At 42.5% G+C, this 14,501-nt stretch overlaps 1 protein-coding gene across 3 annotated transcripts in view; it reads left to right on the forward strand.

Moving 5' to 3' along the window:
- OMA1 (OMA1 zinc metallopeptidase) overlaps positions 1-14,501 on the forward strand; it is a 142,158-nt gene that overhangs the window by 98,160 nt on the left and 29,497 nt on the right. For all 3 annotated transcript variants that reach the window (XM_073593869.1, XM_073593870.1, XM_073593868.1), the window contains one exon: positions 1,310-1,459. In XM_073593869.1, coding sequence (XP_073449970.1) covers positions 1,310-1,459 — 150 coding nt within the window. The remainder of the gene's footprint in view (positions 1-1,309; positions 1,460-14,501) is intronic.

Below are 14,501 nucleotides of genomic sequence, written 5' to 3' on the forward strand. Positions count from 1 at the left end.
ATATTTACAGTATACTGCGCTGATGATGTCATCGGCGCATGCGCTCTGAAGAAACTGGCACCCTTGCTGTTTCTTCAGTAGCGAGTGCCGTGACCGGCGGCTCCCGCGCATGCGACCAGTCACAGAGACGGAGTCCACAGCCCCGGGAAGGAAGAGGGGCGAAGGTGGATGCGGCCTGCAGCGGGGACGGGGCGGGTTTCGTTTACAAGTAAGTGTCACATGCATACAAGCACATTATGTCTTTACTTTGCAGGGGAGGGAGAAGAATTTTTTCTAGCAAGGGTTTACTTCCTCTTTAATGTAATTGTCAATAAAGTCTTTGACATTTATGAAATGCCTGTAATTATACTTCAGTATACCATAGTAACATCTGACAATCAAGACCCAAAAACAGTGAAGCAGCAGACCTTGTTAAAATTAATATTTGTGTCTTTCTCAAAACTTTTTAATTATCCTTTAATACAGTCTACATAGATAGTTACATAGTAGGTGAGGTTGAAAAAAGACACAAGTCCATCAAGTCCAACCTATGTGTGTCTTTATTTTTTTATTAAGTTTTTATTAGCATTTACAGATAAACAATAGAAAATTACAAACTATACATATCCAATCATTACTAGCTATCACATAAGTATACAATTCTGCTACAAATTACTTGACATGTTTACAGTAAAGTTGGGTTCACACATTATCTTTTACATTTGTAATACCATGGGTAAATATGTCTTGTTGAGGTTATACAACACTTTTCCACTTATTATCATTATAATAATTATCCAATTATTATAATTATTATTATCCTGTATAGTTAAAGCTTGTCTGAGCTGTCAGAAAAAAGGGGGCGGAGAGCTGAAGTCACACTCGGCATAGCTCAGTGAAAAGAGCTCTGAGAGCTAATTGGAGAGAAGGGACACACCCCCCTTCACACATAACACAGGAACAGGGATGAGGCTGTCAATCAGCTGGAGGCCCCTCCCCGTCAACATTTTTCTCTCTTGGTGTCAGGAAAATTTCTCAGAAATGACTCTTGCAGATAGCAGAGGAACGAAGCAGCAAACAGAAATGACACTTCATGCTCTGAAATGAGATTCGCACACACTATGCTTATGCTTTGTTCATGTCTGAGGTTTACATCCACTTTAACACGTCATGGTAATTTCAGAAGTTCAGACAGATTATGCTTTACGGTCACAATGCTCAGTCCCATTTACCCAATTGTTCTCTCATTTAAATTTAGCAGTATGGTATTCTTTTTTTTTTTTTTATGATTGAGATGTCCTAAAGGTTAACGTGTTGGTTTGTCCCCCAGGCCTGCGTTGACGTGAGGGCTAGCTCGGTGTTCTGGAAACAGATGGCAGTGATGGAGACTTATGGAGAAGAGCCTCATATCCCGGAATTGCTTTCCACTCACCCATCACATGAGAGACGAGCAGAATATCTGGACAGGCTAATACCAAAGGTGAGAAAAATGGCTAAATTCAAAATACAAAATAAATGGCCAAATGTATGTGGACCCCTCTCTAAATTATTGAGTTTAGGCCCACAAAGCCAACTCATTAGTGACATGATTTGACCAGTTTTGTGTGGAGGAACTTGGGTGACCCTGACCTCAACCCTGCTGATCACCTCTGGGATGAATTGGAACACTGATTGTGAGCCACGTCTTCTCATTGAACATCAGTACCTGAACTCACAAACGAGCACAGATTCCCACAGACAAACTCTAAAATCTTGGGGAAACCATTGCTGGACAGTTGAGACTGTTATAGTTGCAGAGAAGGACAACTTTATATTAATGCCCAGGATTTTGGACTGGGTTGCCTAATAAGCCCATATATTTATGACAGACACACAAAACTTTTGGAGATATTGTATGCTTGTTAAAGCGTTTTCCTCCTATTACTACTAATAATAATTGGCCACTATTCCTCCTACTAATACCAACGATAGGGCACTATTCCTCCTACTAATACCAATGATGTGCCACTATTCCTCCTACTAATACCAATAATTGCCCACTATTTTTCCTACTAATACCAATGATGGGCCACTATTCCTCCTACTATTACCAATGAAGGGATACTATTCCTCCTACTAATACCAATGATGGGGCACTATTCCTTCTACTAATACCAATAATGGGCCACTTCTCATTCTACTAATACCAATGATGGGCCACTATTCCTAATACTAATACCAACGATAGAGCACTATTTTTCCTACTAATACCAACGATAGGACACTATTCCTCCTACTAATACCAATGATGGATCACTATTCCTCCTACTATCACCAATAATTGGCCACTATTCCTCCTACTAATACCAATGATGGACCACTATTCCTCCTACTAATACCAATGATGGACCACTATTCTTCCTACTAATACCAATGATGGACCACTATTCTTCCTACTAATACCAATGATGGGCCACTAATCCTTCTACTAAGACCAATGATGGGACTCTATTCCTCCCACTAATACCAATGATGGGCCATTATTCCTCCTACTAATACCAATGATGGGCCACTATTCCACCTACTAATACCAATAATGGGCCGCTTCTCGTTCTACTAATACCAATGATGGGGCACTATTCCTTCTACTAATACCATATAATCGCACACATAGGATGGACTTGTGTCTTTTTTTCAACCTCACCTACTATGACACTATTCCTCCTACTAACGCCAATTATGGGACACTGTTCCTCCTCCTATGGTCTCAGGTGCTATGTAATTGCTCTATTCCCTCTGATCACCAAGCTTGAGAAATTGTTTACTTCCCCTGATGCCGTGACAATTTTTACTCCCACTGGCCACAGTCTAGCTCTCCTAAAGTCTAAAGGACGGCAAACTGGCCCTTTGTTTATAAAGTTTGGAGACCCCTGGCCTACACCTTCCCCACCCCCACAGTACTTACCTCCATGGGTAATAAGCAGTCAATGCCCATGCAGCTGGTGTAGCCATCCAGTGATTTCAAATCCCCCACTTCTTTCTGTGGGGCCTCCCAGGACAGATAAATTATTGCTATACCAGTTGACATGTGTTATGGCTTTTTCAGCTACTGTACTTGAGGACTGACATGTTACACCCCCTTCATTACCTGGCCATTTTCCAGTTTTCAGCACTGTAATAGTTTGACTGATAATTACTCCGTATAGAACGTCACTTCCCCCAGCAGTATGGCCGGTGGAAGAAGATAATGGTGTGCGATCTGTCCATGACCACGCATGAAAGCGTTGATTTCAATACACATGTACATATATTGCCAAGCAAGCTGATGTGAAAGCAATACTTCTAGCCCATTATTCATGGTTAACTTAAACAAATGACCTGTACGGGCCTTTAAAGTGTTTCCTATGGAAAATATAGGGTACCAAAGTTTGTGGCTGTTTCACAGGCCCACGCAGTTTTTAAGCCTGGACATGTTGGGTGTCTATTTACCCAGTGCAACCTCATCGTTTTTATTTTAGAAAAAAAATGTATGTGCCCCAACATTAACTTTAGTGTATTTTTCATAAACCGTTGCCCTAATGTCACGTGGCATTAAAAATGTAAACATTTTTTTAGATGTAAAACAGGAAAGCCACATTTTATGTCCACTTATGTTACTCATAGTAGTCCACATAAACTTGCATATGGAATATCGCATCAAGGTGGTCTCCAATGTTTGTATCTTAAGGCTGCCCCCAAACATTTAAGTATAATATAAACTTTTATTCAGAATTTCAGAAAACGTAGATCTTTCCTCAGTTATTATACTTGAAGGTGATGAATGTGCGGTAACGACAAATTAGTCCCAAAGCTGAACATGTCCGGCAAATAGCAAACACCCTTCTTCACTTATTACCACCAGATATCCATTTACATCCATTTACATCACTATGATCCGGGGGTTTAATATAAATTGAGTTCAACAAGTGTTTTTGAACTTTATAGTTACTTATTTATATTACACTTGCTTATTCTTGATCATTTGGGAGATATCCTCATTAAAAAAAAAAATATTAGAGACAACCTTGAAGCAATATTCTATATGCAGGTAATATGTGGACAGAGTATTATAAGGGGCCCCTGTTAAAATGTCAGTTTTTTTTTTCTCCACCCTCTACACTCCCACCTTGTCTCTGACCCTCCTCTTCCCCACACTTTACCCTCCCCCTCTCTATCTTTTAACATTTTCTGTTTCTCGTTCTACCCGATGCTTGTACGTCGGATATAGACTTTTAAGGGTCTGTGTGAACCGGCTCCAACCCCTTACCTAATCCCTTAAAATACGGCTCATGCTGAAAAAATTAAATGGGGTCATGCGGGGTGCGGAGGTCTCCTATTCATTAGACATACATCCCGCCTCTATCCAGATAAGGAAATTTATGAAAAATACTCCTAGGATTATATATAATAGAGGTATAAAGATGTACAACATGTATTATCTTTGTAACATATCTTGTTGAGCTTTCTGTATTACCGCATGATATACCCTGATAAATAAAGAATTTCTGAACTTCCGCCCAGAAGTCAGGAAAAACTCTGATCTCGCCGTTCTTGAAAGGAATGTTGCCTTTTAGTCTGGTGAGGCGGAGGACAGCATCACGGTCGCAAAAGTTCAGCATTTTAGTAATAAAGGTCCGGGGAGGCGCACCTGGAGGAGGGGGTTTGGCAGCCAGTCTGTGAGCCCGTTCCACAACGAATGACGTGGAGAATTCGTCCCTCCCGAATGTAGTTGTGAGCTGGTTTTCTATAAAGGAGGGGGGTCTGTGCCCTCCGTACCCTCAGGTAGCCCCACAAATCGCAAGTTACACCTCCTGAGATGGTTTTCCACATCGTCTTGTTTAGCCAAGACCGCATTCAGCTGGTGTTGCAGACGTTCAGTTGTAACTTGTAATGGCGGCATTTCATCCTCCACGTGGCTGATGCGGGTCTCCGCCTCTGTAACCCGGTCTCTAAGCTTTTGTAAATCCTGACGGATTAGAGACACATCCACCTTCACCTCCTCAATCTTGCCTGTTAACGTGCTCTTGCAGTCCGAGATTGCTTCCAGCACACGGGCAGTGTCATCTGCGGCTGAGTCCACAGGAGAGGGCGAGTCAGCGCCATTTTCTTCAGAGGCACCTTTGTCCTGAAGCCGATACTTAGCTAGTTTCGAGGCCGCTTCGGTCACTTTCTTCGGTGGTGACATGCTGTCTATGGTCCCCGGGTGTCAGTGGACACAGTTGCGGGGTGTAACCCGTAGTAATTGCCCCAGGATATGTAACAACGGATTTTTAGCAAGCGGAGATCCCGTTCAGTGCTCCTCACACCACGCCGTCCCAGGCCACGCCCCATAAATAAAGAATTTACAAAAAAAAAAAAATGTCAGGTTTCTGTGATGTGACAAAATGAGACAGAGATGAATCATTTCAGAACTTTTTCCACCTTAAGCGCTTCAGCCCTGGAAGATTTTACCCCCTTCCTGACCAGAGCACTTTTTGCGATTCGGCACTGCGTCGCTTTAACTGACAATTGCGCGGTAGTGCGACGTTGCTCCCAAACAAAATTGACGTCCTTTTTTTCCCACAAATAGAGCTTTCTTTTGGTGGCATTAGATCACCTCTGCGGTTTTTATTTTTTGCGCTATAAACCAAAAAAGAGCGACAATTTTGAAAAAAAAGCAATATTTTTTTCTTTTTACTATAATAAATATCCCTCAAAAATATATACAAAAAATTAGTTTCCTCTGTTTAGGCCGATATGTATTCTTCTACATATTTTTGGTAAAAAAAAAATTGTAATAAGCGTATATTGATTGGCATGCGCAAAAGTTATAGCGTCTACAAAATCTGGGACAGTTTTATGGCATTTTATTATTCTTTTTTTTTTTACTAGTTATGGCGGCGATCTGCAATTTTTATCGTGACTGCGACATTATGGCGGACACATCGGACACTTTTGGGACCATTGTCATTTATACAGCAATCGGTGCTATAAAAATGCTCTGATTACTGTGTAAATGACACTGGCAAGGAAGGGGTTAACTACTAGGGGGCAATGAAGGGGTTAAGTGTGTCCTAGGGAGTGATTCTAACTGGGGGGGATAGGTTACAACTCACATGACAGCGATCACTGCTCCCGATGACAGGGAGCGGTGATCTCTGTCATGTCACAAGGCAGAACGGGGAAATGCCTTGTTTGCATAGGCACTTCTCCGTTCTGCGGCTCCGTGGCACGATCGCCGGGAGACCGGCAGACATCGAGTCTGCCGGTCCCGTGGGCAGGGTCACCCTGTATGCGGCGCGTGTGCCCACTAGCCCTGCCAATTAAAGGGGACATACAGGTACGCCCATTTGCCCACCGCTGCCATTGTGCCGACATAAATCGGCAAGTGGTTAAAGTGATTGTAAAGGTTATTTTTTTTCCTTTTTTAAAAATAACAAACATGTACTTACCTCCTCTGTGCAAGGGTTTTGCAGAGAGCAGCCCTGATCCTCTTTTTCTGGGGTCCCTTGGCTGCGCTCCTGGCCCTTCCTCCTCCTCGAGTGCCCCCAGGGAGAGCCGCATTCCATGGGGGGCACTCGTGCGGGTGTGCTCACGAGTCCTGCTGCTGCGTCCATTGACACAGACAACAGGACTCGGCCCCGCCCCCCATGTCACTGGATTTTTTTGACAGCGGGGGGGGGGGTGTCAATGGCTCCTGTTGCTATCAATCTATCCAATGAGGACCCGAGACAGCGGCTGGAGCTGCTGGGCTCGTTCTCGTTGCTGGAACGATCGGGTTCAGGTAAGAAAAAAAGGGGGGCTCTGGGGGGGCATCTGCACCACAGAAGGTTTTTCACTTTAATGCATGCATGCTGGACATTTTTACAGCGGCTGTTTTTGGCTTCAGACATTTTTTTCTGCAGTCAATAAACTCCCCAGCATGTTATCCTATGTGTCCATGCACACATAGGCTTTTATCAGCAGTTTTTGGCAGGGGTGTTTTCTAGCTGGAAAAAAAAAAACAGAACTAGTGGGTTTTGAGAGGAGCTTTTTAGCTGTAAAAACGCCATAACTGGGAAAAAAATGCTAAAAACCGCTTAAAAACAACAAAAACAGCTATTCGAGTTTTTTCAGCGTTTTTGAGCCATAGGCTTTTATGGGAGTATAGTTTTGCTCAAAATAGCTAAGAAAACACTACTGCAAAAAATGCTGAAAATCTCACTCTACAGCTAACATTATTATTATTGTTGTTATTATTATTATTATAATACAGGTTTTATATAGCGCCAACAGTTTGCGCAGGGCTTAACAAAATGAAGACAGACATTACAGTTATGTTACAATTTGGTACAAGAGAAATCAGAGGTCCCTGCATCTAGGATGTTATTGGTTTTTCTATAATGTCCAGTGTGCCTGAGGCCTTAAAGTGTTACTAAACCCTGTAATATAAAAATAGTGCCCACAGCTTATAAATCTTCTATTTACATTAAAATACTGCTACTATAAATACCTTTTTGGCTGATCTGTATACCACGGTCAGTGACAAACTGCACAGTTTCTCCAGTGCTGAGAGTTCAGGAAGGAGGAGATTTCCACTTCAGTCTGTATACACGCCCACATGTGTGATGTCACTATCGTGTGACCTGGCTAGTTCAGCTCAACAAGTAAATATTCTCTATTCTACAGCATAAAAGACACAACTGAGCATGTGCAGGTTGGCTACCTTACCTGTGTTAGCTGGCTTTCCCCAGATAGACAGTGCAGGAGGGGGAGGATCTGTGCATACAGGATCAAACAGCCTTTTTACACAATGCAGAGGATTAAAAACCTTAAGTTCAACGGTGAGTATAACAAGCGTGCTTTACTGCATATACAGACTGATTTTACTGTTGTGGATTTAGTAACACTTTAATGTAACCTATAAACTGTACAACTCAGTTGAACAACAAACTGAAATCTTTTAGGTGGAGGGGAGTAAAAAGAAAAAAAATAAAATAATATGGTTGCAAAAGTGTGCACCCCCTAATCTAATACTTTGTTGAAGCACCTTTTGATTTTATTACAGCGCTCGGTCTTTTTAGGTACGAGTCTATCAGCCTGGCACATCCTGACTTGGCAATATTTGCCCGCTCTTCTTTGCAAAAACACTCCAAAATCTGTCAGATTGCGAAGGGCATCTCCTGTGCACAGCCCTCTTCAGATCACCTCACAGATTTTCAATGGTATTCAGGTCTGGGCTCTGGCTTGGCCATTCCAAAACTTTAATCTTCCGGTGAAGCCATTCCTTTGTTGATTTGGATGGATGCTTTTGGTCGTTGTCATGCTGAAAGGTGAAGTTCCTCTTCATGTTCAGCTTTCTAGCAGAAGCCTGAAGGTTTTGTGCCAATATTGACTGGTATTTGGAACTGTCCACAATTCCCTCTACCTTGACTAAGGCCCTTGTTCCAGCTGAAGAAAAACAGCCCAAAAGCATGATGCTGCCACCACCATGCTTCACAGTGGGTATGGTGTTCTTTTGGTGATGTGCAGTGTTGTTTTTGCGCCAGACATATCTTTTGGAATTATGGCCGAAAAGTCCAACCTTGGTTTCATCAGACCGTAACACATTTTCCCACATGCTTTTGGGAGACTTCAGATGTGTTTTTGCAAAATGTACCCGGGCTTGGAAGTTTTTCTTCGTAAGAAAAGGTTTCCGTCTTGCCACTCCACCCCATAGCCCAGACATATGAAGAATAGAGGAGATTGTTGTCACCACACAGCCAGTACTTGCCAGATATTCCTGCAGCTCCTTTAATGTTGCTGTAGGCCTCTTGGAAGCCTCCCTGACCAGTGTTCTTCTCGTCTTTTCATAAATTTTGAAGGGATGTCCAGTTCTTGGTAAAGTCATTGTTGTGCCATATTTTTTCCACTTGATGATGACTGTCTTCACTGTGTTCCATGGTATATCTAATGCCTTGGAAATTCTTTTGTACCCTTCTCCTGACTGATACTTTTTAACAATGAGATCTCTGATGCTTTGGAAGCTCTCTGCAGGCCATGACTTTTGCTGTTGGATGCGACTAACAAAATGTCAGGAAAGACCTATTAGAACAGCTGAACTTTATTTGGGGTTAATCAGCGGCACTTTAAATGATGGCAGGTGAGCGAGTGAGCTAGTTTGGGGTGGAGGAACTTGACTGGCCTACACAGAGTCCTGACCTCAACCCGATAGAACACCTTTGGGAGGAATTAGAGTGGAGACTGCCAGCCAGGCCTTCCCGTCCAACATCAGTGCCTGACCTCACAAATGCGCTTCTGGAAGAATGGTCAAACATTCCCATAGACACACTCATAAACCTTGTGGATGGCCTTACCAGAAGAGTTGAAGCTGTTATAGCTGCAAAGGGTGGGCCAACTCAATATTGAACCCTACGGACTAAGACTGGGATGCCATTAAAGTTCATGTGCGTGTAAAGGCAGGCGTCCCAATACTTTTGGTAATATAGTGTATATTGTTGTGATACCTTGAGAAAGAATCAATACTGATATTTGCCAGCACACCATGGATCAACAAGATGTCGTCCAAACGGATTTATAACATGATCACATCACAAAGGGGTGCAATGTTTCTGAGCCATGCAAGGCCCCTTTGTCAGGCATGTGATGAGTGCAATAAAACCATTTGGACGCTATCTTGTTTATCCATGGTGTGCTGGCAAATATCTGCATTGGTATTATGAACCAGTTTCCAGCTGGCCGTTGCTGCAGCACCCAAATCCTTTTGAAGCTTTATCCAGGAACGTGTGTGATGGGAATATGGAGTTAACCTTGAGAAAGAAGTCTCACTTTTTTTTCTTTTTTATGTTTGATGTAAGTAGTAGTGTAGTGTTTTGTCTTGTCTTATGTACTGTCTAAAGCTGACCATACACTACAAATTTTGTCCAGTTCCTAATGGTTACTGTTCGCCCCTTTCTGCGTGACATGCTAACACAATACAATGCAAGATCTGTCGAACAGCCGGTGACTGTGTGCAAAATATTTTTCTGTGCAATAGTCGTGTGACTATACAAAGCCTGCTCCACTTTGGCTACAGAGAGACTGTGGGAGATGAGAGATCCAAAGCTCTTCAAAGCCTCTGGACTCCAGAGCGCAGTCCGGGAGTTACAAAGGCCAGAGAAAACTAAAAACCCAATTTTCTCCACTTGGAACAGACATTCTGGAACCCCTTCAATTTGCATCCAAGAGAACCTTGTATGCCTCTTCTAATACCATGGCAGGGCCTAGTACTGTCACAAACAGCTTCTGGAAGCCTCTCACCAAAGCTGAAACTCACTTTGCAGGGGACGGCTGTAATTAGACTTCAGACTCTTTGTGACTAGACTTCAAGTTGTGTGGCGACCATGTGAGCAGAGTTATGGGATATATGAGAAGTCCTGGACAGAGTACCGGTATTGCTTGAGATTGCAGTTGAATGGTAATTTTGAATAATGCTCAGTTATTAAATTTTTGTGATATGGGAAAATTCCCCCAGATTTTTTTTTTTTAGCAGCAAGGTAAATAAGTAGTGAGTAAATTTTAGAAAAATGCGCTCTTTATTAAAAAATTAGCGTACGATGTTTCCATAATAGTTAAAATATGGGCTCTGGTGGGGACATGTCCAATCAAAGTGCAGAGAATGCAAACACAACAATGTACATAACCTTACATGACAGAATGTCTAATGTATGACACTGACGCATTTCGACCCATTCGATTAGGGTCTTCTTCAGAGGATAGGTTTGCTGCAAAGAAATTGCATTTAGCATATCAAATTGAAAAAATGCACAAACAATTGCAGATACACAGTATGGCCATCTAACATTGTTACCAATGCATATGGAAGGGACCTCCCAACCAGAATCACGCGGGACTATCTGACAGCTTTTAAGGAAATTCTGGTTGGGAGGTCCCTTCCATATGCATTGGTAACTATACTGTGTATATGCAATTGTTTGTGCATTTTTCTTTTACAAAAACTTTATTGGCAGGTAATTTTTTTTTTCTTTTACAAAAACTTTATTGGCAGGTAATTGTTTGTGCATTTTTCAATGGAAACATTGTATGCCAATTTAATAAAGAACGCATTTTTCTAAATTTACTTACTACTTATTTACCTTGCTGCCAAAAAACCCCTCTGGGGGAATTTTCCCATATTATATTATCCGGGGTGTGCAGCACCATTACCTCTCTATACATGTTTCCCATGCTATTACATTTTTGTGTAGCGTTTATATTTCGCTTTCACTCTAGTTGGTGCTTTTCTTTTTCAGTAGAAAGATCACATTTTGCTGGCATTCCCATAACAGGCACCACACTTTCAGCCATCTTAAGCCATACTGCACAGTTCCTCCTGTAGGGTTCCAATAGCAAGACTGCCAGCACAGCGAAACCATCAGCCTTTCCCTATCCCAGACATGGGACCCCTACCTGCCTCATATTCATTGTGCCCAAGTGTCTGCGGTGAGGTTGGCTCTCATTGGCTTCACAAGGCAGCTCTCCATCTGTGCCGGCCAGCCAAACATTCCACGCTGTCTTGGCTAATGCGTCCGAGGGCAGCCTTCCCAGATATTAACGAGCTGCTTTTTCCTCTCTTTCTCCTTTGTGCACAATTGATTTTTTTTTTAACCACTTTGAGATTTGTTTAGTGACTTTTATTTTTACGGAATAAAAAATTAATAACCTTCGTCATGTGGTGAACCCAGCAAGAAGTCTGTGAACCCCGAGCGCAGAATTCTCACTAGCACCAAAACCATCTTGCTATTTATTTTCTGGCCATTTTCAAGGCCAACAGGCAAAGTATTGTTAAAAGGCATGGGTAGCTGGGCACCGCCGTGGGTGACATGTACCAATGCAAAAAAACATTTTAAAAATATATAATTTAGCACGGAGATGGTCTTTTCATGCCGCTTAAAGGGCAACATTGAAAATACACAAAAATATGATTTGGGAATGCTTTAAAGCTGCACATGTAAAAGAAATTTTCCTCAAAAACTGGACTTTGGAGGACCATGAACACTGTTAAGTAAAAAATACAAATTTTATTACAAATAATTAACATTATATCAAAAAAGAGCTAAAACACAGAACACTGAAATACACATGAGATTTGAACATATGACAATGGAAGAGACCCAGACCAACTGTCAGACAGATAAATTCCAACGCGTTTCGACATATGGAGTAAGGGTCTTCTTCAGGGAAGGCTGCACATGGTGTTACTGAATAGTACGATTAAAAACATTCGGGATTGTGCTCGCTTCGGCAGCACATATACTAAAAAAAAACATTTGGGATTTCCCTTAAAACTTCACTTTGATAGTTTTTCAGGCATACAGCTTGGGTGGCCAGGAAATGGAGGGCAGCAAGACCAGGCCACATGCCTTCCAACATTAGGAGGGCTGCCTTGCAAGGCACCCTGGTAACAGTGTTAAGGGACATAGGTCCCTTCCTCACCTTCAATGCTCCAAGACCAGGTGGGAGTAATATAGGGAGGGGGAATTATGGTGGAATCTGGAAACCCCTTTTAGAGTAACACACCCCCCCCCCCCAGATATCCAACCCCTTTCAGGGGAATGAGTTTAGGGGTACATTAGGCCCCATTACCCATTCCAGCAAATGCTTAAAGTGTAAGATAACTATAACTATTCTTAAAAATGTTCAGAGCCCCACTCTTCCTACCTATCCTGCCTAATCTGAGAAAAAAAAATCTGTCTAGTTACCTATTTTCAGCCCACTACACTCTGGTCATGTGATGCAGCATCTCTGGCCCAGGGAGCACTCAACAATGGCTGTGAATTTTCAGGAGCTGTGACATCACCTATAGCTTAATTTGGCCTAGCCGTTGCCAATGCTGCCTTCTCTCCCCTGCAGCAGCCTCTAACTCACACAGGGGAGCCAGAGCTGTGGAATCATGTGAACAGACCAGAGCCCGTTAAAAATGGGTAATTACAGATATTTCTTTTATACGGGTGGCAGGACCCGAGTCTGAACCTGTGACCTGTGTCTGGCGATGTCTCTTCTTGCTGAGCCACCTGGGATGCTAGACAATCCCTCGGATAATCTTTACTTATACCTTGTTTCTTCTGAACCTTGAACTTTTTGCTCCTCCCATGAACTTCCTACTTTAGCCATGCCTTTGCACCTCCTGTGCTCTCTCCAGCCAATATCTTGCTCTGGACACTCCTGCTGCCGTCTGTATCTTTGCTTACCGCTCATTACTGACCTTTGGCTTGTTCTTTGACTATGCTTCTGCTTGATCCCAACCTGTAACCACTTGTTACTAACCTTTGGTTTGTTTACCGACTACACTACACGACACATAAACATTTACTGTACAAAATAAGGTCCGTTGGCATGGACCATAGGGTGAGTACATGGATTGAAAACTGGCTACAAGGGCAAATTCAGAGGGTGGTGATAAATGGGGAGTACTCGGAATGGTCAGGGGTGGGTAGTGGGGTTCCCCATGGTTCTGTGCTGGGACCAATCCTATTTATTTTGTTCATAAACAACCTGGAGGATGGGGTAAACAGTTCAATCTCTATATTTGCGGACGATACTAAGCTAAGCAGGGCAATAACTTCTCTGCAGGATGTGGAAACCTTTCAAGAAGATCTGAACAAATTAATAGGGTGGGCAACTACATGGCAAATGAGGTTTAATGTAGAAAAATGTAAAATAATGTATTTGGATGGCAAAAATATGAATGCAATCTATACACTGGGGGGGAGAACCTCTGGGGAAATGTAGGATGGAAATGGACCTGGGGGGTCCTAGTAGATGATAGGCTCAGCAATGGCATGCAATGCCAAGCTGCTGGTAACAAAGCAAACAGAATATTGGCATTAAAAAGGGGATCAACTCCAGAGATAAAACGATAATTCTCCCACTCTACAAGACTCTGGTCTGGCCGCACCTGGAGTATGCCGTCCAGTTCTGGGCACCAGTCCTCAGGAAGGATGTACTGAAAATGGAGCGAGTACAAAGAAGGGCAACAAAGCTAATAAAGGGTCTGGAGGATCTTAGTTATGAGGAAAGGTTGCAAGCACTGAACTTATTCTCTCTGGAGAAGAGACGCTTGAGAGGAGATATGATTTCAATTTATAAATACCGTACTGGTGACCCCACAATAGAGATAAAACTTTTTCACGGAAGGGAGTTTAATAAGACACGTGGCCACTCATTAAAATTAGAAGAAAAGAGGTTTAACCTTAAACTACGTAGAGGGTTCTTTACTGTAAGAGCAGCAAGGATGTGGAATTCCCTTCCACTGGCGGGGAGCATCGATTGTTTCAAAAAACTATTAGATAAGCACCTGAATGACCGCAACATACAGGGATATTCAATGTAATACTGACATATAATCACACACATAGGTTGGACTTGATGGACTTGTGTCTTTTTTCAACCTCACCTATGTAACTTCTGCTTATTCCTACCTGCTACAATATATCTGGTACTGGACTCCCGCTTGCTCATCTGGTGGGGTGATCCTGAGGACCGCAACCTTGTACTAACATGCCGCA

Source organism: Aquarana catesbeiana, linkage group LG07, assembly GCF_042186555.1.
Source record: "Aquarana catesbeiana isolate 2022-GZ linkage group LG07, ASM4218655v1, whole genome shotgun sequence".
NCBI classification, from domain to species: Eukaryota; Metazoa; Chordata; class Amphibia; order Anura; family Ranidae; genus Aquarana; species Aquarana catesbeiana.